The sequence below is a fragment of the Sarcophilus harrisii genome, chromosome 1, assembly GCF_902635505.1.
Source record: "Sarcophilus harrisii chromosome 1, mSarHar1.11, whole genome shotgun sequence".
Lineage (NCBI taxonomy): Eukaryota > Metazoa > Chordata > Mammalia > Dasyuromorphia > Dasyuridae > Sarcophilus > Sarcophilus harrisii.
In genome coordinates this window covers 611,888,613-611,911,940 of record NC_045426.1, presented here as the reverse complement: position 1 = coordinate 611,911,940, position 23,328 = coordinate 611,888,613, and the positions used below count along the sequence as shown (strand labels likewise).

Sequence of the window (23,328 nt, the reverse complement as noted above, 5' to 3'; positions counted from 1 at the left end):
TCACTACATCACCTGAGACCTCTATAAAGAAAAATACTAATTTCCAGATGGAGTGCGCACACACACACACACACACACACACATTTTATGTTGACCACTTTTGCCCAGGCTTATTAAACAGAGACCGAATGTAAAGCCTTTTTTTATCTGATCCCATTAAAAGACTTTCCTCACTTTTGATCTCTTTGAAAAGCCTGGAACTGATTGAGCCAGCAACTCTTGATTCCCCACCAAACTGCTGATACAGGAGAATTCATATATAATGGGAAGTCAGCAGATTTAGGGACTGGGAGTGGCAGATCCCACCCTATTCCTCAGTACTATTTAATATTTATTAACTCCCTTTGGACCTGGGTGGATTTTCCCCTATTGAGGCAGTCTGACCCTTCTGCTCTTTGGGCCTTACCATAAAAGTGATAGACTTTAATGTGTACACTGTGTTTGCTTGTTCTTTTGTAAGTCAGACCTTCTAAACTCAAACAATCTACTAGCTTTAGTCTCCCCACAACAGCGATTATAGGTACCCTATCAAATCTTAAATATAATCTGCTAAATTTCAGAGGATTTAAGATCCAAATTAATGGAATGAACCATTACAGACCTTTCAAACATTGCTTTCATCAGTAGTAGCCTCATATAGGTATATCATGTTTTGTATCAAAGCTTAATCTTCGTGTTTTTTGGTGACTGTCTCAAAGTAGTTGATTTTCTTTATAATCCTGTGTATTTCATTTTATACATTTAAAAATCCTTATTCTGAGAAGGTGTATAAAGGCTTCCCTATACCATCCAAGGGGCCCTTTGCAAAATACTGCTTATTTGAAAGCTAAAATAAAATCAGCTTAGCAATGGGGAGCAATTAAGGAAATTCCAGGAGGTGCTCCACCTTTCAGATTCTTCAATTCACCAGCAGAAAGAATGAGTGGGTCTAGCAAAGCCTTCCAAAAGGAAACCTTTTAGCTGAGAGTGTATGACCTGGTGAGAGTTGAGGATAAGGACTCTAAAACTTTTAAAGTAAGCTAATTTGGTTGTTGACTTCTAAATAACCTCTTAATTAGGTATTTAATAGACTTCATTTTTAAAATTAGGGTGTCCTAAAATTAGACTTTAGCCTTACTCTCTGAGAACTAGGCTTTAAGGCTTTCAAATTTTTATTATCACTGGGAATTCTTCCTGTCATTAACTGACTCCTGGGACGGTCAGATTAATTAATATTTGATTGCCAGTGAGTTCTTTTTCAGAAATAAGAACTTTTGAAAGTTTTGTTTTTAAAAAAAGTAGTTTTGTAGATTTAGTGAAGTAGGAGTCAGAGGATCTAGGTTTGAACCACAGCTTTATCACTCCATAGCTGTATGACCAGGGGCAAGGTATTTGTTCTCTGTTTTCTTGTACTGAAAATGAAAGATTTGCACCAGGTGATCTATAAAGATTTTTCCAGCTCCAGATCCTTTGAATGACTCACTCTGATTTTATTTAAGGCCATCATTTAGAAAAACTTCGATTACTCTTAATTAGTGAGTTTTTTATTATTATTATCATTTTTCAGATCTGATTATTTAGTTTGTATTTGATGAGCCAGATCTGTAATGTTTACAAGTCTACAGGTTTACATTTCGAAGGCTGAAAGTGCTCTCACAGGTTCTCAAGACTGCTGGTTCTCATGAGAAGGGTTGATGAATCCTTGTCAAGGACATTGTCAAAGAAGATGCACATTTCAAATAGAGTTTGAGATACATGGTTCCTCAAGTAGTTCAACTCTTCAGATTCTTTTTTTGGAAACTATCTTTGCATGTATTTGGGAAAAAATAACCTTTAAAAAATTCTATTTTTTTTTTACATTTTTAATGAATAGTTTAAAAAATAAATAAATCGTTGTTAAGGTCCTTAAATTTATGGTTGAGAATTTGCTCCTTTGAGTTTAGTTGAGTAAAAATTGAACTTAAGAGCTTCATAAAACCTCAGTAAACTTTTATTTTCCATAGAGTTTTATGAAAACTAATAGAAAGCTATTAATACAATTAATTGATGACTCAAATATAGTTGGAAAAAGGAGGGGGCATCAAGAAAATTATTTCTAGTAATATGGCCTTACTTACAATGTTGAAGCTTTCTAAGGAGGGTACTTTGTAATATAGTCTAAATTTCCACAAGATAGGAAAGGGCTAAAGAGGACTTCCATTTGGAAGATAAAGAAACTTGAATCATATGACTTGCATCACTTCCAGAGCCTGGAAAAGAATCTTGGTCTTTTGATTTTTATCCAGCAGTATTTTATTAAACCCTGTGAATACCCAGAAAAGCAAAAATTCAGACACTGTGCCTAGTTTCCAACAAGTGAAATAGCATTCAAGCAACTTTATACAAGCAAAATGTATACTGAATAAATTGGAGATGATTAACAAAGGAAAGTCATTAGAATTATAGATTGTAAGCTCCTTGAGGGCTTTTTTTTTTTAATCTCTGAGGCTACCTGATAAATAATATCTCCTTAAAGCATATTCCTTGATTAATTGATTGATTGAATTAAGAAGAATTGGGAAGATGAACTTTTTAGCTAGAACTTGAAGGTATTTGGGAACTTACTATATTTTTTGCATTTGTAAATCTGAAAATTTATTGAGGTGAGGGGAAATTTGAGGCATTTTTGCTAATGTGATATTTTTTATCCTTTTTTTATGATAAAAGTGCTTTAATTGATTGCCTGATAAACCCACTTCAAGAACAGATGGAAGAATGGAAGAAAGTGGCCAATCAGCTGGATAAAGACCATGCAAAAGGTATTTTTTGGGTATTTTGTGGTTCTTTGGGATATGTTTGGGTTGCTGGCATCCAGTGCCTCTATTCATCAGAGCACTGCAGGAGACTATCGATTCCTTGGTCTTGTGCTAGGGACTCCAGAATAAGGCAAGGAAACAAATCTAGCAGCAAGCTGATAATGTTTGAAAACAATCAACTAAGTAGTATTTGTTTTTTTGTTTGTTTGTTTTTTGGAAAAAACAAATATTTTAATCCTCTAGTAGCTTTGGTGAAAATGAGCTCAATTAGACTGAAATCACAATGGATGAATGACTATATTAAGACATTTCATAATGTTTTGAAATTTTCACCTCTTGATTTTTGCAATACAATGCTTTGTTATTTTAGGAACTGATGATTTCATCAGGGTATGAAGGAATTCTGTTTTTTAAATCAGTCTGTAAACATTTACTAAGCACTGTGCCCAATGTTGGGGATATAGAAAGAGACAAACAATAGTCCCAAATTTTCCGTTTGAGTTTCCCCATTGGTACTTAATACCAGTGTGACTTTGAGTAAATCGATTAGCTCCTGCAGGTTTCAGTTCCCTCATCTCACAATGAGAAGGTGGGATTAGATTATCTGACATTTCCTAGTGAGGAACCAGGATGACTGCTAGGATGGGAGCTTTGGGACTAAGTGGAGAATGTTGTCCCCTTCAGGAATAGGGAAGTAGGAGATGGGAAAGGTTTAGGGCAGGGACCCTCAAACTTTTTAAATAGGGGGCTAGTTCACTGTCCCTCAGACTGTTGGAAGGCCAGACTATAGTAAAAACAAAAACTTTGTTTTGTGGGCCTTTAAATAAAGAAACTTCATAGCCCTGGGTGAGGGGGATAATCGTCCTCAGCTGCTGCATCTGGCCCACTGGCCGTAGTTTGAGGATCCCTGGACTTTAGGGGGAAAGATAATGAGTTTTATTTTGGATGTATTGAATTTAAAATGTCTACTGGATATCTAGTTTAAGATGTTTTAAAGCTAATTTTTTTTTTACCATTTTTATTTAAAATTTTGATATCCCTCTTTCTTTCCCCTTTCCCCTTCTGAAATGGTAAGCAATCAGATTTCAGTCATACACATGCAGCTATAAAAAACATTTCCATATTAATCATTTTGTACAAGAAGGCTCAGTTAAAATTTTTAAAAATAAAAGAAAGTGAAAAATAATATACTTTGGTCTATATTCATACACTATCAGTTTTTCTATGGAGGTAGATAGCATGCTTCATCATTAGTCCTTTGGACCTCTGGATTAGTCTTGGATCATTGTATTGCTGAGAATAGTTAAGTCATTCACAGTTCTTCATTGAACAATATCTCTGTTACTGTATCCAACTTTCTCTGTGTTGTGTTCACTTTATTATGCATTAGTTCGTGTAAATCTTTGCAGGTTTTTCTGAAATCATTCTCCTTGTTATTTCTTATAGCATAATAATATTCTATTACAATATACCATTTTCCTTGGTGATCTCACGAGCTTCCATGGGTTCAAAGATCATCTCTGTGCAGAGGATTCCCAAATCTATGTATCCAGCCTTAGGCTGTTTCTTGACCTCTAGCCCCTTGTTGGAGCAGCTAGGTGACATTGTGGATAGAGTTCTGGGCTTGGAGTCAGGAAGATTCATCATCTTGAGTTCAATTCTGGCCCCAGACACTTTGCTAGCTGTGTGATCCTGGGCAAGTCTATTAATGCTGTTTGTTCCAGTTTCATCATCTGTAAAATGAGCTGCAGAAGGAGTTGGTAAATGACTGCAGTGTTTTTGCCAAGAAAATCCCCAAAGTGATCATAAAGAGTCAGACACAACTGAACAATAACAAAAGTTTCTTATGACTGACCACCTCAAGGTACATGTCAAATAGGCAATTCAAACTCAGCATGTTCAAAATAAAACCCTTCATCTCTCCTCTCAGATAGTTTCCTCTTTCCAGCTTTCCTACTACTAACTCAAGTCACCTAAGTTTCAACCTGGGTTCCATCTTCAACTTCTTGCTCTTAATCACGCCACATCTCCAATCTGTTGTCAACTTTTATTATTTCTAACTAGTCTTCTCCACTCACAGAGATAGCACCTTAGCAAAGGCCATCATCACCTCTTGCCTGGACTTTTCCAATAATCTTCTAATTGGTCTCCCCTGCTTCAGATCTTTTCCCTACTCTAGGCCATCCCAGAGTTAACACAGGTTAACCTTATCATTTCTGGACCTCATTCTCCACTCCAAGTCAGCAAACTCTAGTGGATTTTTGTTATTTTTATTATTTTTCCAGTGGATTCTTTGTGCTTCTGATATTAAATTTAAAATCTTCTACTTGACTTTTAAAGCCTTTTACATCCTAATACTAGCCTATTTTTATTCTTCTTCATGTACTCTTCTGTAGTCTAGCTCCTCCAATATTTTTGCTTGATGTTTTTCACACGTGATATTCCATTTCCCAACTCGGTGATTTTTCATTGACTGTATCTATATGCTTGGAATAAACACTTGCCTCCTTCAAGACTTGGGTCAAATCCCATCTGAAAAAGGCCTTTCCATCCCTCTCACTTTCCAGTGTCTTCCCTTTGTTGTTTATTTTCAGTTTATTGTGTCTTGGATTAATAGCTCCTCTGTTTCAAAATGCTAACCTAAGGTATTTTGTACTGTTATCTGTGCACAAAGCTATTCATCAGTCATATTGTATTATTGAACTTCTCACCACAGTGTAAATATTTGTTTCCTTTTTAACATTTTTTCAAGTTGTAGTATATTTACAACTAACTCTCTTTTTATTTTAGAGTATAAGAAAGCCCGCCAAGAGATAAAAAAGAAGTCATCAGATACACTGAAACTTCAGAAGAAAGCCAAAAAAGGTAATTCTTAACAATTCTATCATTAATATTTTCACATTATGAAAATAATGGTAATTTTAATTTTCTAATATATGTTCTATTTAATGTCCTATTTTCTACATGTCCACATATGGTTAAACAGAATTTGGCAACTGGGCTATAGATCTCTAGGTGCAGAATTTATATTAATATAAGACGTGATTAAAATGATATATGATTTTTCTTCTTTTTGTCTTCAAAAGCTGACAGTCTCTCTGCCTATTGTGCAGGGTAATGAAACCTATAAATTTCCTAGAAGCCTTGGGATAATGCATAAAAGCCTTTATGCAAATGTTCAGTAGTAATTATAGCAGAAATCATTCTATTTTCTCCTCCATCTTTCACAGCCTATAATCTCCTAGCCCTTTATTAAATCTTGTAAGATTCATAAAATGACTGCAGTGGGAGCCGGATGTTGTTTCTGGTCTGGCTTGCAATTATACACATAGCATTTGGTAACATGAAGGCACATTAAAAAACAGACTTAGCAAGGGTTTGCCTTACTTTTCCATCACTTTCTGAGTATTGGTCTGCATCCATTTCATACACAGGTCTGTGACAGACGATAGGCTCTGTTTATCATGTAACAAAGCTTCTTTTGTCCCTGGTATATTTTGCATAAGATATTGAACCAGCCAAAACAGAGCCATCTTTGAAAAGGCATTATTGAGGGTAGGAGCTTGGGTGAGCAGGGAAATATTTCAATAATTCAGAAAAGTTTTTATGATCCACAGAATCCCATCATGTTAATGCTGAAAAGGAAACATACATATCATCTAGTTCCCACCTTCTTAAACTGTGATGATCCCATTGGGAATCTTCTAACTGAATTTGGGGATTGTGAAATATGATTTATTATCAGTAAATATTAATTTTTCAAGTGAAAATGGATCACAAGTGAAAAAAGATCAAGGAGCTTTGATCTAATCCAAGAATTCTTAATATAGAGTCTATGAACTTGGTTTTTAAAATATATATCTATTTCAGTAATTGTATTTTAGTATATGTGATTCCCTTTGTAACCCACGTATTTTATTGAATATAGTTTAAAAGTCTGTGAATGGGTCTGGTTCATAAGTTTCACCACTCTGCCAAAGGGAGCTTTATATTAGTCCAACATCTTCTTTTTATGGAAAGGGCATCTGAAATATAGCAAGATATGGCGGGCTTAGGGTTCACACTTGGATATGATTCCCAAGTTCAGTGTTTTGAATGGAGGTCAGAGGCAAAAGGATATTCTTTTGAGATTTAAAAGGAAAATATTATCCTTTAACCTGTTTTCATCCCTACTCTAATACTAATTTCCTTGTAGAGATAGAGAGCTCCTAGTATCGTTTGTTTGAATTTACAAATTTTTCCTTCCATATTTATGAAAATTATTCCAAGTAGGACATACTCATTTCCCCTCTACAACCCACAAGTAACAGGCATCTGTTAATTCACTCAATCCATACTCCCTTATCCTCCACTTCAATTTCTCCAGTGCTTTAGGGACTCAGAGTAGAGAGAGAGGAAATATGTATTAAAAAACTGTCTGAATCCATTTTTCATAGATTCTTAAAAGTTTCAGAAGTTCTTTCATCCATGTAGGAAACTGACTAGATTCCCCATTTGACACTGATTTGGATATCACAGGTTTACACAGAGAGGAGGAGTAGGGCATTTAAAACATTCTCCAGATATTCATTGAGTAGCTGCTCTGTATCCAGATGTAGAAGGCCGCAGAAAGCACACTGATGTGCTGGATGTTTTCAACTTTAGAATAAAAGTGTAAGAAATATTCCTTGTCTTGTTCTAGAAAGAAATAACAGTTTTATAGGGGAAAATAACCCTCAAAAAGATGCCTTTTTTCTTCTCATTGCTGCTTTCCTACAAAAATCCCTTAAAATTTGTTGCTTCATATTTTGAATCCTTTCTTATGTTCTGTGTGTACATGACAATGTTTTCCCCCCTTTTTTCTCTTTTAGATTTGTTTTAAATAAATAATTGAAAATATTAAAAATGTTTTAACATGTGAATGTAATTGAGGGAAAATAAAATATTATGTTAAAAGGGGAAAAGTCCCTAATTAAGAAATTAAAAGGAATTTATATATGTAAGGTATGATGTGAAACAATAAATTCTTATAAGAAGGTTTAGATGATTTTGTGTCTAAAACTAGTAAAGTTTACCAATGTTAAATATATATATATTTTTAATTAAATATGTTAAATGTTTTATATATATATATATATATATATATATATATATATATATATATATATAAAACATATTTAAAGTAAAAAATGATATGAGTTCCACTCATTCATGTATCCTGGAGATAGTCAGATATTCATGTACCTGCAGTGTCTCCTGACCATTGATTAACTTCTTAATTACATCTCCACGGTACAATGGAAGGCCATGGAGACTGTGAAAACTATCCTGTTTTTTTCTTTTTCCTCAGCACCTAGGATAGTTCCCTGCACAGACTAAGCTTTATTTATATGTGTTTGCTGAATCAATGTATTTTAACAGGGATTTGGGAGCTAGAAGTTGATAACCATGTCTTCTGTACTTAATAACACTTTATAGGAGGTCAAAGATCAGTAACATTGGCTGTTAAAAATACTTAAATGTCATTTTATATAATATAAGCACTTTAAGGTAATCGAAGCAAGGTGGTGTTTCATAGTAGACAGAATGAGGACTGGCCCTGGATTTAAGAATATTTAGAATCAGGCTGGACCTCAGATATATGCTAACTTTGTGTATGATTCTGGGCAAGTCCCTTGACCCTTCATTTTTCTCAGGCTACTCCATAAGAGTTGGTCTACTTTGGGGTTGTTGATTTCCATTGACAAATGAATGTTCTGTATATAGAATTCAGGGCATGAAATCTTAGTGGAAAGGGTGGCTGAAAAAAACTTATATTTGTCTACCGGTATAATTGTAAAAATTTGTAGGTTTTGAGCTAAGGCTACGAAATACTCTACCTCCTCATTTCTACCTCTTGACTTCCTTCAAGTTTCAGTGAAACTTCTGTGAATTTTTCCTGAAGACTTAAATCTCTCTATTGATTACCTTCAATTTATCCTATATTGATCTTGTTTTCACATTGTTTTTTCCATGCCATCTCCCCCATTTGATAGTGATTTCTTTAAGGACAAAAACTGTCTTTTGCCCTTCTTTGTATCATAGTATGTGCTTAGACAGTGTTTATTCACTTACTGAGTTGACAGTTCTTATGGATTAAGAAATCTTTGGGAATTTGGCAGAAATGAGGCAAGAAAAGTTACATCTCCCCAATTCCAGCACTAACCCTGATGTTAATTCATCTTTTCATCTGTATTCTGCATCCATGCTGCAATATTTCTTTTCCTTATTTTCATTTTAGGGTATTCTATTCTCAATGTCCCTTTTTCAAGATTAGAAACAGATTGCTTGGAGATGGAATTATATGGGATTGCTTGCTTGCCCAGATTAGTGGGCCATTTTCATATAGAATGGATAGAAAACTCCAGTGATAGTCTTGTATATTCTTGGGACAGGTCCAGAAAGGTAATGTTAACTTTGGGGAAGAGAATCAGTGTTGTGGACAGATAACATTTCTTTATATAGTAAGGATTATTTAGAAAGTACCAGATCAGTCTTCATTAAAATTATTTCTAAAATATCTTTTCTTTTGCCTTATTTTTGCACTAATTGATTATTCCTTTAATTTAGAATCTATTTAAATGTCTCAGAATCATCATTCTCAACAAGGATTTTTTCTTTATAGCAGTTTTGGGTTTTCTTTGTGATTTTGCTTATAAAAGCACATAGATGGGGCAGGTAGCTGGCACAGTGGATAGAGCACTGGGCCTGGAGTTATGAAGACCCCAGTTAAAAATTCAACCTCAGACAATTGCTAAGTGACTTAGGCAAGTCACTTAACTTTGTTCTAACTCAGTTTCATCATCTATATAAAATGGGGAAATAATGGCATCGCTCTCCTATGATAGTTGTGAGGATTAAATAAAGTAATATTTTGTAAAGCTCTTAGCATAGTACCTGGCCTGTGGTAAACACTATATAAATATTAGCTATTATTATTCATTGTAGTGGTAGTAGTCAGGTTCATGGCGATAGTAGCAGATAGAAAATACAACTGGTAGAGAAATGAAGGTAAGCTTTTCCACGAAATAAGAGGCTCCAGGAAGAATTTAACAATGGGAGAAGAGGGGTCAGGGCTTATAGAAAGCATTAACAGAATTTTACTGTCTTAGTCTCTAAACTGTGAATAGCTATAGCGGCACAAAGCAGGCTTAGGTTTTTAGAGATCAAGTAGCAGTTTAATTAATCACTGTCAGAGTGAGGAATGTGGTTTGCAGACTGGAGGTTTCCTTAGCAGGAGACCCACCTGTTACAGGAAAAGTAGAGATTTTATATACAAATCACAAGTGGGAAGAGAGGGGGAAAGTGGTTTAGAGTACATCATTTTTAGGGCCTGAATGGTTTCCCACAACAAGTACAAGTGCAAGACAATATGAGTGTTCTCCACTCTGGTGGGAACAGTTCTTAAGTGATTGTTTCAATTCCCCAGGGTCGTTACTTAGTGGGGGACAGGATCAGAGTTCTGTGACGGGAACATGTTCTGCAATCTTTGATTCACTTCATTTAACGTACACAGGAGAGTGTTGTCAAGAATTGATTGATCATTTCAAGCTGCATTGTGAGACTGAATCCCAAGTCTGAAAAGACAATTCTGAGAAGTTTAAATTATTAGTGTATTCATTACACATTTCGTATCTATTATGATGAAAATCATAATTTCCTTTCACAAACGATTCTGTGGTGGTTGAGGGGAGGATGGAGTGAAGTATTGTTTGTCTGACCTTTCTGTGATATATCTTGTCTTAAGAGTGCTCTTCAGGCTCAGAGAATGGCAGATAGTCACGTGCCTTGCTGGCTAACAGTGTCTCATAAAGAGTTAGAGATGAGAAAATATTGGCTTATCCTTATACCTCTGCTCTCCAGAAATGCTCCTGTGTGGCTTAAGGACAGCTTAGAATGGCTTTGAATAGCATCTCTTCTTCTTCCTCTAGTCAGCCTTGATAATATGCTCAAATTTGCCAAGAAAATCCCAATTTGGGTCAGAGAGAGTTGGAAATGATTGAGAAGACTTAATAGCAACAAATCTTTGAGTTGCAAAAGAAGCCTTAGAGGTTATTATTGTTGTATTATTATTGTTTATATCATTATTAGTTACTAATAATTTTGTCAATTGTTTAATATTTATTAGTTATAATTAGCATTTATAGCTACTACAATCTAGCATTTATAAATAATATATAAATAATAAATAATATAATATAGCATTTATAAAGTACTTTAAGGTTTGCAAAGCTACAAAGATCTGATACCAGAAGTGGGTATTGAATCCAGGGTTTCCTAGCATTTTAGCCATGATACCTTTCCTCTAGATAAAAAGTATGGGAGTCTGAATAGCTGACTTTTTGAATCCTGAAGTTAACCTTTTAACTCTTAGAGAATTGGGAGAATAAGAAACAAACCATTTACTTTGCATATCCTTTGTCTCTCAACTGAAGAGACCATAAATATATTTATTTATTTCACTTGACCTCTCTTGCCACAATTTGAATTTTAAAATGAATCATGATGAAACCTGTTTCAAGAAGGAATTTTCTGGAAACCTAGCAGAGAAACAGTTTTTGAGGCATGAAATGGAACCATTTATAATTGGAACCAGTGGAAACATTCAAATAATTTTTTGCTGTTAGAAATAAAGGGAATACCATGAGCTTAGTCAAGTAATAAATACTCTTCCGTACTATTACTGAAATTATTATATAGCATCTCAATCAGTAAGCTCTTACTAAGAAGCCAGATACTGGACTTTCAATGATAAATGCTTTTAATCTCTGCTTTTAATCAACATTGTATCAAGATTACAATATGACTGTGCACATACATACATTAAAATATACATGTGTACACACACACATATACATACATACACATAAACATAAAGACATAGACTGTGTGTTTATAACACACCTAGGTCCCCCAAATATTAATGCACTAACTGCATTTAGACTTTGGGAACATATATATATATGGATAAAAAATGTATGAAGTAGATAAATACAAGGTAGCGTGGGAGGAAAGTCACTATTATTAAAGGGAATCCAAAAAGGCTTCTTGTAGAAGATGATCCTTGAACTGAATTGAAGGAAGTAGTGATTCTGAGAAATTGCACTAAAATTAAACAATATAATAAAGTCTTTATTTCATTGTTGATCCTTTCTGTCTATTCTTTCCTTTCATTCCTCAGCTCATTACCCTAATTCCAAGTTTGATGTATTGAGGCATTATTTAAGATTTCTGTTTATATGTTATAGTGAATTATAGAATATTAGAGACAGAAAGGACTTGGTTCATCTAAATCATCTAGTTACTATAAGATCTACCTTTAAAAAAATCCAATGTAAACTTGTATTATAAGATGAAGAAACTGAAGCCTTTGTCTCTCCTAGACTTATTTTATTCAGAGATGGAGAAGTATTATATGCATAAAGAATAAATTGCCATTTTATGAAAAGGACCCCAAAAAAGTTAAAAAATATGACTCACCAGCAAGAAATTGAGCCTTCAGTCACCTTGCTGGCTGGTGGTTGTCCTTGTATCATGTTAACAGAAATGTCATGCCCTGAGTTATTAACACATGAAAGGTAGGAATAATGCTGGAATACCAGTTTGACTTTTTTATTTTCCTTTTTGTATCAATTGTGTATCCTGCACTTTCTCATCGTGTGTCCCTCCCTGCCAGCTGAAACTGTGGGTAAGTCTTCACTGGGCTGAGTCTCAGGGCTGAGCCCAGTGTGCTCCTCTATATGGGCTCTTTCTGGTTGTCCAGTTCCCTAAGCTGGGTGCCCAGGGTCTGTTACTAACATGAAAAAATCAGTCATCCTCATTCCTAACTTTCCAGAACTTCAAAAGGCTTTAAAAAATATTTTTAAGCATTCATTTTTTTAACATATAGCTAATTAAAACATTAACACATTAAGACATTCTTTATAATAAAAGGAATCCAAAACATCATAATACTGCTGTAGGAGTTACTATAATAGAATTTAGGGAAAGGACCAATATCATTTAATGTCTTATAGTTAGGAGCGTGCTGGCAATTGGTTAAGATGGAGGGGCTGAAAGTAGAAAGAACTGTCCCTTGGAAGAAAGTAAAGAGTTTTATGACATAGAGGTAAGGATGGAGAGTATTCTAGATAGGAGGGATCGATAGTGCAAAGGATTAAAAGGGGTGATAAAGGGCCATGTGTGAGGGGGGGAAAGCTAATTTGTTTGAATCGTAGAGTAACAGAAACAGGGGACTGATTACTGTATAAGAAGGATGCATAATAAGTTGGAACCAGTTTGTGAAAGATTTAAAAGGCTAAATAGGAATCCATATATTCCAGAGGCAATAAGGAGACCTTGGAGTTTGTTTTCATAGGAGGAAAATGTTGTGAGACCTGAGTTTAAGGAGAAAAAATCCCTTTGGCAGCTCTGCAGAGGATGGGTTGGAGACAGACATCACTTAGGAGGCTGCTGTGATAATCTATGTAGAAGCAGTAATGAAAGCCTGGACTAAAGTGGTCGTTATGTGAGCAGAAACTGCTTCTGTGGGAAGAGAGAAATGAAGATCTGAGGGGGATGAACCGGGGAGATTGGAAAAATCATGATGTCCCTCCCAGAAGCAGCGGCCTTTCGTAGAGGGTGGATTTTGGGGATGAATGACCAATGGAAGTGGGAGAGATCTTCACTTTAAAATATCCAAGTGCTTGGTGATGGGGCTAAAGTTCAGGAAAGTGACGGGAGCTGAAGATCTCTGTAGAGATGATGATTAAATCCTTTGGAGTTGATGAGGCCATTGAGAGAGAATTAAAGTAGTCTTCTTCTGCACTAAGATGCTAAGAAATCTTAGAGTTATTGAAGTCTTGAAAAATGCCTCTGTACTATATGTTTGTAATGAGAATTCCTCATTTGAAATGTAACACCAAACTTCCCCCCACTCACCACAATGTAGCCGAGGGTCATTTTAACATTTGAGTATTTGTAAGGATTCTCATAGGCTCCCCCACAGTGCCTAAATTTACCCTTATAGTGTTTTCCAGTGCTGATAACTGGAATTATTCACTCAGCACTTAAATCTAAATCAAGATAAATGTAGCAGATTTATCCTAGGCCTTAGGGGGAGCAGTTTTTAACTGAAGGTTCCTATACTTGTTTGTTTAAAAAAAAAACAAAAAACCATAATATTTTGATAATTGTATTTCATCATAATTAGTTTCTTTTGTAATTTGTGTAATTTATTTTACACATTTAAAAGCATTTTGCTTTCAAGGTCCCAGACCAAAAAAAAAAAATTTTAGTAACCTTTCCCTAAAGGAAGAGAATTTTTTATTTTAGTTGGGGAAAGAATGTTATTAAGGAAGATTAGGAATCCTCTTCCTAGAGTTGGGGGTAAAATCCTGGAGTTGATTGTCTTTATATTGTAGTCTCTGGGCTCTTCAAAACATACTCCTCTCCAATCCCCCAGTCTCCACCACATATTCTTAACCACAAGACCCTCAATCTCCCACCTTTGAGAATTTTTACTCACTGTCCCCTATACCAGAGTGGATTTCCTCCTCATTGCCACCTCCTGGCTCCCTTCAAGTCAGCTAAAAATCCCACCTCCTACAGGAAGCCTTTCCCGGTCCTTCAATTCTAGGGCCTTTTCTCTGTTGATTACTTCCTATTTAACCTTGTATGTATCTTGTCTGTATGTTCTCTTCATTAGATCGTGAGCTCCTTGAAATCAGGGAATGGCTTTTGCCCATCCTTGTATCCCTAGTTCTTTGCATAGTGTCTAGTATGTAGCAAGCACTTAATGAATATTTTTTGACTGACAACTTTTAAAAAATTTTCTTATGCTTTCTTCTTCCTCCTTTGTAGTCCTGAAGGAAGAGTTTTTGTTTAAGGTCAGCTGTACTAGTTACTTGACTATTCCTCATCTGTCATGAACCTTTCCTACAAAGGTACTGTAGGTGAATAATATGAATGAAGCATCAGATAGTTTTTAATTCCAATTATGTACAAAGCATCGAGCTAAAAGCAAAGGACTGCCGGATGACGGTGACCCAATTCTCAAGTAATATTTAGGGAAAGATCATATGCAAATAACTGATACAAGAAGGGGGTGGGAAAGAATTGGAATGAAATAAATGCAAAATGGCCAAGAAATGTGCAATGAGAAATGTGAAGAGAAATTTTCTCTAAATGCTATCTATTATTACAGCAATTGTGGGAATTAATTACCTGTCTTCCATCCAAAATGCAGCTCCAACATTAGCAGATAACAAGATTCAGTTCTTGCAGAATTGAGAGTGGTCGAGTCACCTAGAGAAAACACAATTTACCTGCTTCCTCATTTCCAAACAGCTGCCAAAGAATCATCCCTAGGGCACAGTTCTGATGCTGTCTTTCCCCCAGCTCCTCAGCTGGCTCACCTATTGCCTTTAAGATAAAAATCAAAGTCCTTTGTTATTTCAAAGCCCCTCATTAATCTGGCTCCAATCTACCTTTCCAAGTTTTATTTTCTTTAGCCCAGTCTATAGTCCCACCAAACTGCGGCTTAGATATTCCTCCTCCTTTATTATCAGCCAGGTCCTGACCCTTTGCCTTTATATAAGTTCCTCTCCCACCCACCCCCCTCCCAGGTACTACTGCCACTTCCTTCCTCCAATTTTTTTTACTTGGTATTTATTTTGTATACATTTTACATTTTCTTCTATCCATCAATCAGCATATATTTCTTAAATGTCTACTGTGTGACAGGCAGTATTCCAGGCTGGAGATACAAAAACAAAACCAAAAAAAGAAAAAAGGAAACAGTATATATTCACATTCATACATACACACGTATTTACTTATAGAATTTAAAACTGGCTTTGTAGCATCATGGTTTGGCAAAGTGACTCGCAGATAGTCGGTTAGTATTTAATAATCATTCATTGATTTATTTAGAATTAGAAAGAATTATCTTACACTTTAGGATGAGGAACCTGAATCTTAGAGAGATAAAAAAACCCTGTAGGTAATAGCTGAATCCAGGGCCTTTTTCTGCAAATGCAAACTTCTTTCCACTTCCCTAAGGGAGCCACATTCAACAATCTAGAATTAGGGTTTTGACTATAAGAATACACTTCTGGGAGTCATTTATTGGAGAGGTGAGAACGTTCTTTGTGGGTTGGTACCATAGTTCCACAGAGCATTCACAAGGGAAGAGAGTTCTAGGAGGGTGGATGAATTTGTCCGCAGAACAAACTAAGGAGTAATCTGAATCACTAAATAAACAATTGTTTGCTTTTAGGAATCCAAATCAAATTTAGTTATTTCCTAAATCAGCAGCAGTGGTTCCAAATATTAGAATTGGGCATCTTTTTGGTTTAAAGGGGAATTATTGATAATATCACATCCAACCAAACACTATATCCTCTATCTGGCTGATTTTCTGTGATTTTTTTAGGGCTTGGATTAAGAGTCACAGCATTGTTGGCACTGGGCAGTCATTGCATAAGGATACAGAATTGTGCCATAGAAAAAAACTGATGCTAATTAATGGCTTGTATGCTGTTCCTTTAATGAATAATCTGGTGTTTGGCTTATTAAAAGATGAAAAAAATTTAGATGAGGATGGTTCAGATTTTTTTTCCACTCTTTTGCTTTTTCATAATATCAAAGAAAATGATTTTTTTTTAATTGTGTATTTACATTTCAAAAATCATCATGCTCATTTACTGTAGCCCTAATATTTTCCACTTTCTAGAGGCAGATTTGTGGTAGGTGGGTATGTTTTTTAAGACCATAGTTGAGCCTTACCTCAATAGCAAGGAATAACTATTGATTTAAAACGCTGCACCACCTCCAGAAAGCAGCCTTGGTCTTGTTATTGTGGATTTTTTTTCTGGGTATATTGAAAGCCTTTTGCCTCAAAGTGAAATCTGGCTCTATGCTTTATTATATCCTACAGTAAAATCGGCAAGCTGGCCCAGACATGTCTATCAACCTTCACATTTCACAGATAACTCCTTTGGTGGATCTTAACCAGCTAACACCTTACTATTAAGGTTGATGGACAAAGTAACACATAGTCTTTTCATATTTAAGGTTTTTTGCTTCTGACAGTTTTGTTCACTGCAAGAATTCACTGCCACTGCAGAAATGCAGAGAAACCTTTGCAAATTGCTCTTGTTTTGAAAAATGCATCCCCTTTGGAAATAATCTAATTAGAAATTTTTTTAAAAATAGGTATTCATGGACATTTTTTATGTCTATTCCTAAGGGGGAAAGATGGTTATACCTTTCCATTTAAGAAGTTACTTATTTAGTCCTCCATCAGAATTCTGTTAGTACTTTTCTTATCCCTTTCTGAAATTTCCAGCTAAAATCTGACCTTCTACAGGAACCCTTTTCCAATCCTTCTTAATTCTACTGGCTTTTCTCTGGTGATTATTTCCTATTTATGTGATAGTTATTCCTTTTGAGTCCCTTTGTATCCTCATTGCTTTGCTTATTGATTGTTAACTATCGACCTGACTTGACAACCATATCTCAGCATTCATTTATTTATTCATTCATTGATTCAATAATTTATTAAGTTCTTACTCTGTGTCAGTCACCATGTTTACAAAGACAAAACTAAAACAGTCTTTGCCTACAAAGAACATAATTCTTACAAGGAGAAAAGACCAAAGACTTCTTTCAGAAGACTTGTATCTCATTCAATCAGCAAAGTTCCTTATTTTTTCCTTTCTCTTCTGAGCTTGTGCTCACTCTGGAATTTTCTAATTAATTCAGCATTTTGACTTTTAACGGCATGCATATAAGATTTGATGGTATTTTGCAGCAATATCATGGATTAAGATTTTATATTAAATTATGTTTCTAAAACTGAATTTGTTAGACTAATAAGTGTTAAAATCTAGGATCTTAGTTATAGCCCCTGTTTCTGTCAGTATATATGATTTCTCCTAATTAGGGAGTTGTATGGTACTCAATTAGGCTAGCCTAGATAGGTCAGACCCAAAGATGCAAGACTGCCTGGTGCACGTTTCAAAATGTGCCTGGAAAAGATGCCATGTGGTCTCACATATGCCGTTTGATTGTTTTACTATACATTCTTTCAACTAGTGTAAATTCCCCCAGAAGCAATATGATTTTGTAGGTAGAGGCTGCCTTCACAGTCAGGAAGAAATGGGCTCAAGTAGTACCTCTGCATTCTGGCTATATGTTTCTGGATAAATCACTTACTTTAGCATCCCCAGGGAGACTCTACATTCCCAGGCGAGTATCAGTCTGCATTTGTAAAGGAAATTCCTTATCAAGAGCTTCCCACCCCATTGAAATCATAGATCCAGTCCAGAAATTTTTTTAAAAGTTCCTAATATAAATTTATTCTCTCCCTCCCTCTCTCCCTTTCTCTATCTCTGACTCTCTGACTCTCTCTCTCTCTCTCTCTCTCTCTCTCTCTCTCTCTCTCTCTCTCTCTCTCCCTTTCTCTGTCTCTGACACTCTCTCTCTCTCTGTCTTGTCTGTCTCTCCCTCCCTCCTTCCTCCCTTTTCTGTCTCTCCCTTTTCCTCCCTCTCTTTCTCTCTCTCCCTCCTGGAGTATTTTCTTTAAATCTGCCTACTACATTATAGAAAGGACACTAGTGAGCTATAGAGTGCAAAGGAGGAGAAGCAGGATGGTGAAGGAAATCCATGTTCTGGGAGTTCTTGCTCTTGGAGCTGAACTAGAGCTTTTTTTGAGTTTCCTTCCAATATAGTGATTGGGAAGGATAACCTTATTTAAAAAAATCACTCTTTAAATCATAATCCTTTGTGTATTTGTGAAAGAACTTGCTCCTCAGCTTTCTCTAAATTAAATATTTTGTAGGAAATGTACTTGGATGGATCAATGGCATTGATCCGTTCTCACATTTCAAGAACTATAGAATTATACAGTTGGAAAAGAACTTCAGATGTCACGTTGTCATTCACATGTATGACTCATACCACGGCAGATATTTCTTCAGATATCTCACAGTGGTGATCTAGTCTCCACTTAAAGACTGATAGTGCTGAGCAACTCACTTATCTTTTTTTGAAGGGTACTGTTCTACTTTGAGATAACTAATTATTAGGGAATTTTTTTCATTTCAATCAAGCATAAATCAGCCTCTTCACAGCTTCATCTGTTTTCTTTCTCTAACATCAGAAAAGCTGAACCCTGCTTCCCTGTGGGCTAGTGATTACCCACTGTTCATACTTCTGCTCTCTAGGTGAAAATACAATAAATGGGTTTTTCCATATAAACTTCCTATCATGCATAGGAAAGAGTTCATTCCTGAACTTTCTCTAGCACCTTCTCTGGCCCTCTCCTCCAGTAAATGTAAATAGTTTGTTGTAATCAAGATGGTCATTTGGGTGAATTGCTATTTTTGTGTGTCCCGTGCCCTTAGACTTACCCAAGCAGACAAAAGGAAAGGCAAAGTGTCCACACTTTTATCCATCCATTCATTCCCCAATTTTGGTGTCCTTGGGAAAAGAATGAAAGTTTGTAGGTGGTTTACATAGCCAAGAGTTTAGCAAACATAACCTCAAGCTTTTCTTCCTTATGAAGCAATGAATGTGGACCTCTTTGTTAAATTAGGTCTGCTTTTCAGAAAACTCATTTAATTCATCTCCAGAGGGGGATTAAACCAGCCAGAAGTTCACAATGGACTCCCAAGCTGAGACGGCTGAAATTCCCTTTTTGTGCCCAGAAATATTTATTGCTGGTACAATCCTTTGGGTGAGATTGATGCAGGACAGCTCGCTTGTATCTGCTTCTGGAAATGTCCACAAAGGCCCTCCTTGTTCAGGGCGCGGGTCCCGTTGGCCCCTGGATCCTAGAGGGAGCTCATTGGCCAGGTTTCTAAGTCACAGCGATTAGTTGATGAAGGATTCTGTTGTGAGGGATGCTGCAGGAAGGGTCCAGTGACTTTCATCTTCTTAAACTTACTGACTGAAACATGCTTCCCTTCAGAGAAGGAAATTACAGGTCTCTCATCCCAAGCAATAATCTAATGGGGCTAACCTCGATTTAAACAAGAACCCGGGGTGGAGCGGTGGGAGCCAGAAGCAGCTGTGTAAATTCAGTCTTTGTGGCTTTCCTTTCTCTGTGCAGGAAGAGGAGACATCCAGCCCCAGTTGGACAGCGCATTGCAGGATGTCAATGATAAATACCTTCTGCTGGAAGAGACTGAGAAACAGGCAGTCAGAAAGGCCCTGATTGAGGAGCGTGGCCGATTCTGTGCCTTCATATCAATGCTACGGCCAGTGATTGTAAGTTGGGCTAAAGTCCTGGAAGGTTTAAACTACCCGTGGGTAGAAGATCTTCCTTTATAGGGTGGGGGAAACTGGTTGCAGAAATTTTTTTTTTTTGTTTTGGTGGCTTAGGTCTGGGATGTTATTATAAGGAGCTTCCAGTGTGGAACTTCCTTCTACCAATGCAGATCAACAACTGTTCTGCTTTAGTGTTTTGTAGCTAATTATAATAATAATACCAATAAATAATAATAACAAACATTTATATAACATGTACATATTTTATTTGTTCCTTACAATAATCTTAAGCCATAAAAATCAAATAGATATGAGAACCCCTAAACTTTGTATAAAGCTCTCTGCAGGTCACATACTGATTTAGAAAACTACACGTTTTAGATTTCTTTTTAAAAAGTGTAACAAGAACATTTATATAACACCTACTATGTGTCAAGCACCCTGCTAAGTGTTTTTTATAATTATTATCTCATTTGATTCTCATAACAACCCCAAGGAGGTAGATGCAGTTATTATCCCTATTTTACAGATGAGGAAACTGAGGCAAAAAGGGGTTAAGTGATTTTCCCAGAAAGTTCTGAGTTCAAATTTAACCTCAGACATTTACTAACTGTGTGAGCCTGGACAAATAGGTTAAGTGGCTTGCCCAGGGTCACATAGCTAGGAAGCATCTGAGTACAGATTTGAGCTCAGATGTTACTGATTGCAGGCCCACCAGTCTCTCCCCATTAAACAAAATTCAGACAGGAACTACATTTTAATCAGGTTCGGGCAGCACTCGTGAGTGTTGTGGGCCCCATGCACCCTATGAGCCCAGCATTTGATACTTCTAAGAGAAGAGAGAGTGACTTATTAGTCAGCATGCATTTTGTTAGTGCTTGTTATGTGCCGGGGTCTATGCTAAATTATAAAGTCCCTGTTCTCAAGAAACCCACATTCTAATGGAGGAGATAATGTGTAAATACCCAGGTATGTGCAAACTGTGCAAAGGATGTGTGAAAGTAATCTGAGAGAGAAAAGCAGCTTAAGGAGGGACTTGCAGAGGGTAAGAAGAGAGCTGAATCTTTTTTAAATAGTATTTTATTTTTCTAGTTATAAGTAAAGATAGTTTTTCACATTCATTTGTGTAAGATTTTCAGTTAGAAATTTTTTCTCTCTCCTTTCTCCAAGAGAGCAGGCAGTCTGATATAGGTTATACACGTACAATCATTTTGAACATGTTTCCATATTAGTCATATTGTGAAAGAAAAATCAGAACAAAAGGAAAAAAATCACAAAAAAGAAAAAGCAAACAAAAAAGGTGAAAAATAGTATGCTTCCATCCCTATTCAGGTCTCTTTCTGGATGCAGAGGGCATTTCCCATCCCAGTTCTCTTGGGATTGTCTTGGATCCTTGTATTGGTGAGAAGGGCTAAGTCTGTCAGAGTTGATCATCACATAATCTTGCTGTTACTATTCTGGGCCTGTTCACTTCACTCAGCATCAGTTCATGTCATTCTTTCCATGCTTTTCTAAAATCATTTTTTATGGAAGAATAATATTACATTCATATACTATAACTGATTCAGCTGTTCCCCAATTGATGGGCAGCCATTCATTTTCCAATACAAAGGAGCTGCTGCAAACATTTCTTGCACTTGTGGATCCTTTTCTCCCTTTGGAACCAAACCCAGTAGTGATATTGCTGGATCCATGGGGATACCCAGTTTTATAAGCCCTTTGGCCATAGTTTCAAATTGCTCTCTGGATTGGTTGGGTCAGTTATGGGAGCTGAACCTTGGAGGAAGCTAAGAGGTAGATGATGGGGCCCAGAAGTCCAGGCATGGGGGCTAGCCAGGACACTGGGAGACGGAGTCTTGTGTTTGGGAAAGTTTTTGGAGCTAGGTCATAGAGGACAGGAAAATGGAAGAATAGGAAGAGGCTAAATTATAAAAAAATGAGATGTCAATAAAACATTTAATTAGAGATGTAATGGAAGCCATTTATTAAATGAGCGAGGAGAAGATACATTACCAATAGCATTGTATCTCCAACACTTAACACAATGCCTGACACACAGTAGGCACTTAAAAGATACACGCGTGTGTGTGTGTGTGTGTGTGTGTGTGCACATACACACACATTAATTAACTTAGAATCTCAAGAGTTAGAAGTCAACTAGATAATTTGTACAACATAACACAGGAAATTGGAATTGCACATAAATGATTTTTAACCTAGTTGTAATCATTATGTTCACAGATCATTGATTTTTTTTTTATCCCTTCCGCTGATACTTTGTATATTTTCATGTGTGAAGATAGGGTATTCATACACATGATTTTTAAAAAAAAATTATAACTTTTTATTGACAGAAAATATGCCAGGGTAATTTTTTACAACGTTGTCCCTTGCAATCACTTCTGTTCCGACTTTTCGCCTTCCTCCCTCCACCCCTTTCCCTAGATGGCAGGCAGTCTTATACAATACATGTGGTTTTTAATAATTATATGATTTGCTATGTTATGTCTGTGAGGAAAGCACTTTGTAAATTACACAAAGCAATAGAAATGGGAGTTTTTAGAAACAGTATTGCTTAAATATTATTGTGCATTTATGTTAATTTTGTTTTTCCCTATTACAAATATCACTGCTATGTAGTTATTCTTTCCAGATTATTCTCCTATCACTTACCTTTAGGATTATTTCTACTCAAAGATGGAATAATAAATATTATATAAAAATAATATTGATAAGCTAGCATTTATATAAGCACCTTAAAGTTCATAAAAGCACTTTACATGCTAACTCATTTGAATTTTATTTTGATATTTTAGCAGTAATATAATATAGAATATAGTAATTTTACTTCATCTGTCAAATAAACTAGAGAAGGAAATGGCAAATGACTCCAGTATCTTTGCCAAGAAAACCCCAAGTAGGCTCACAAAGCATCAAACGTGACTGAAAATGATTGAACAAATTATTATTATGAGCCACTTATATTTTAGTAGTTCATTGGATCTCCTGGTCTTATCAGTACTTGACATTCTTATATTGATTAAATGATAAAACTCCAAAAAGGTTTTCATAGTAAATGCAAAATGGCACTAAAGTCATACCAATAATGCCATCTTTGGATAGATTTGTTAGTACAAAGCCAAAAATAAGATTCTTCCCTTCTCCTTTAAAAAAAAATCTTTTTGGCGTATTGGTTGGTTCATTTTTTAATCTTGATTGTGTTTCTTCTCTCTCTTCTCTTAATTCAGCTAATATTTGGTCAGTTTTGCAAGCATTTTCTAAG

The 23,328-nt window shown here is 35.9% G+C and overlaps 1 protein-coding gene across 9 annotated transcripts in view; it reads left to right on the top strand.

Annotated features, from left to right (window-relative positions):
• MTSS1 (MTSS I-BAR domain containing 1) overlaps positions 1 to 23,328 on the top strand; it is a 212,363-nt gene that overhangs the window by 168,954 nt on the left and 20,081 nt on the right. For 5 of the 9 annotated variants that reach the window (XM_031947179.1, XM_031947175.1, XM_031947180.1 and 2 more), the window contains exons 5-8: positions 2,686 to 2,777; positions 5,565 to 5,639; positions 12,469 to 12,480; positions 19,888 to 20,045. In XM_031947179.1, the coding sequence (XP_031803039.1) occupies positions 2,686 to 2,777; positions 5,565 to 5,639; positions 12,469 to 12,480; positions 19,888 to 20,045 (337 nt within the window). The remainder of the gene's footprint in view (positions 1 to 2,685; positions 2,778 to 5,564; positions 5,640 to 12,468; positions 12,481 to 19,887; positions 20,046 to 23,328) is intronic. The other 4 variants (XM_031947181.1, XM_031947176.1, XM_031947183.1 and 1 more) reach the window with 1 other exon arrangement.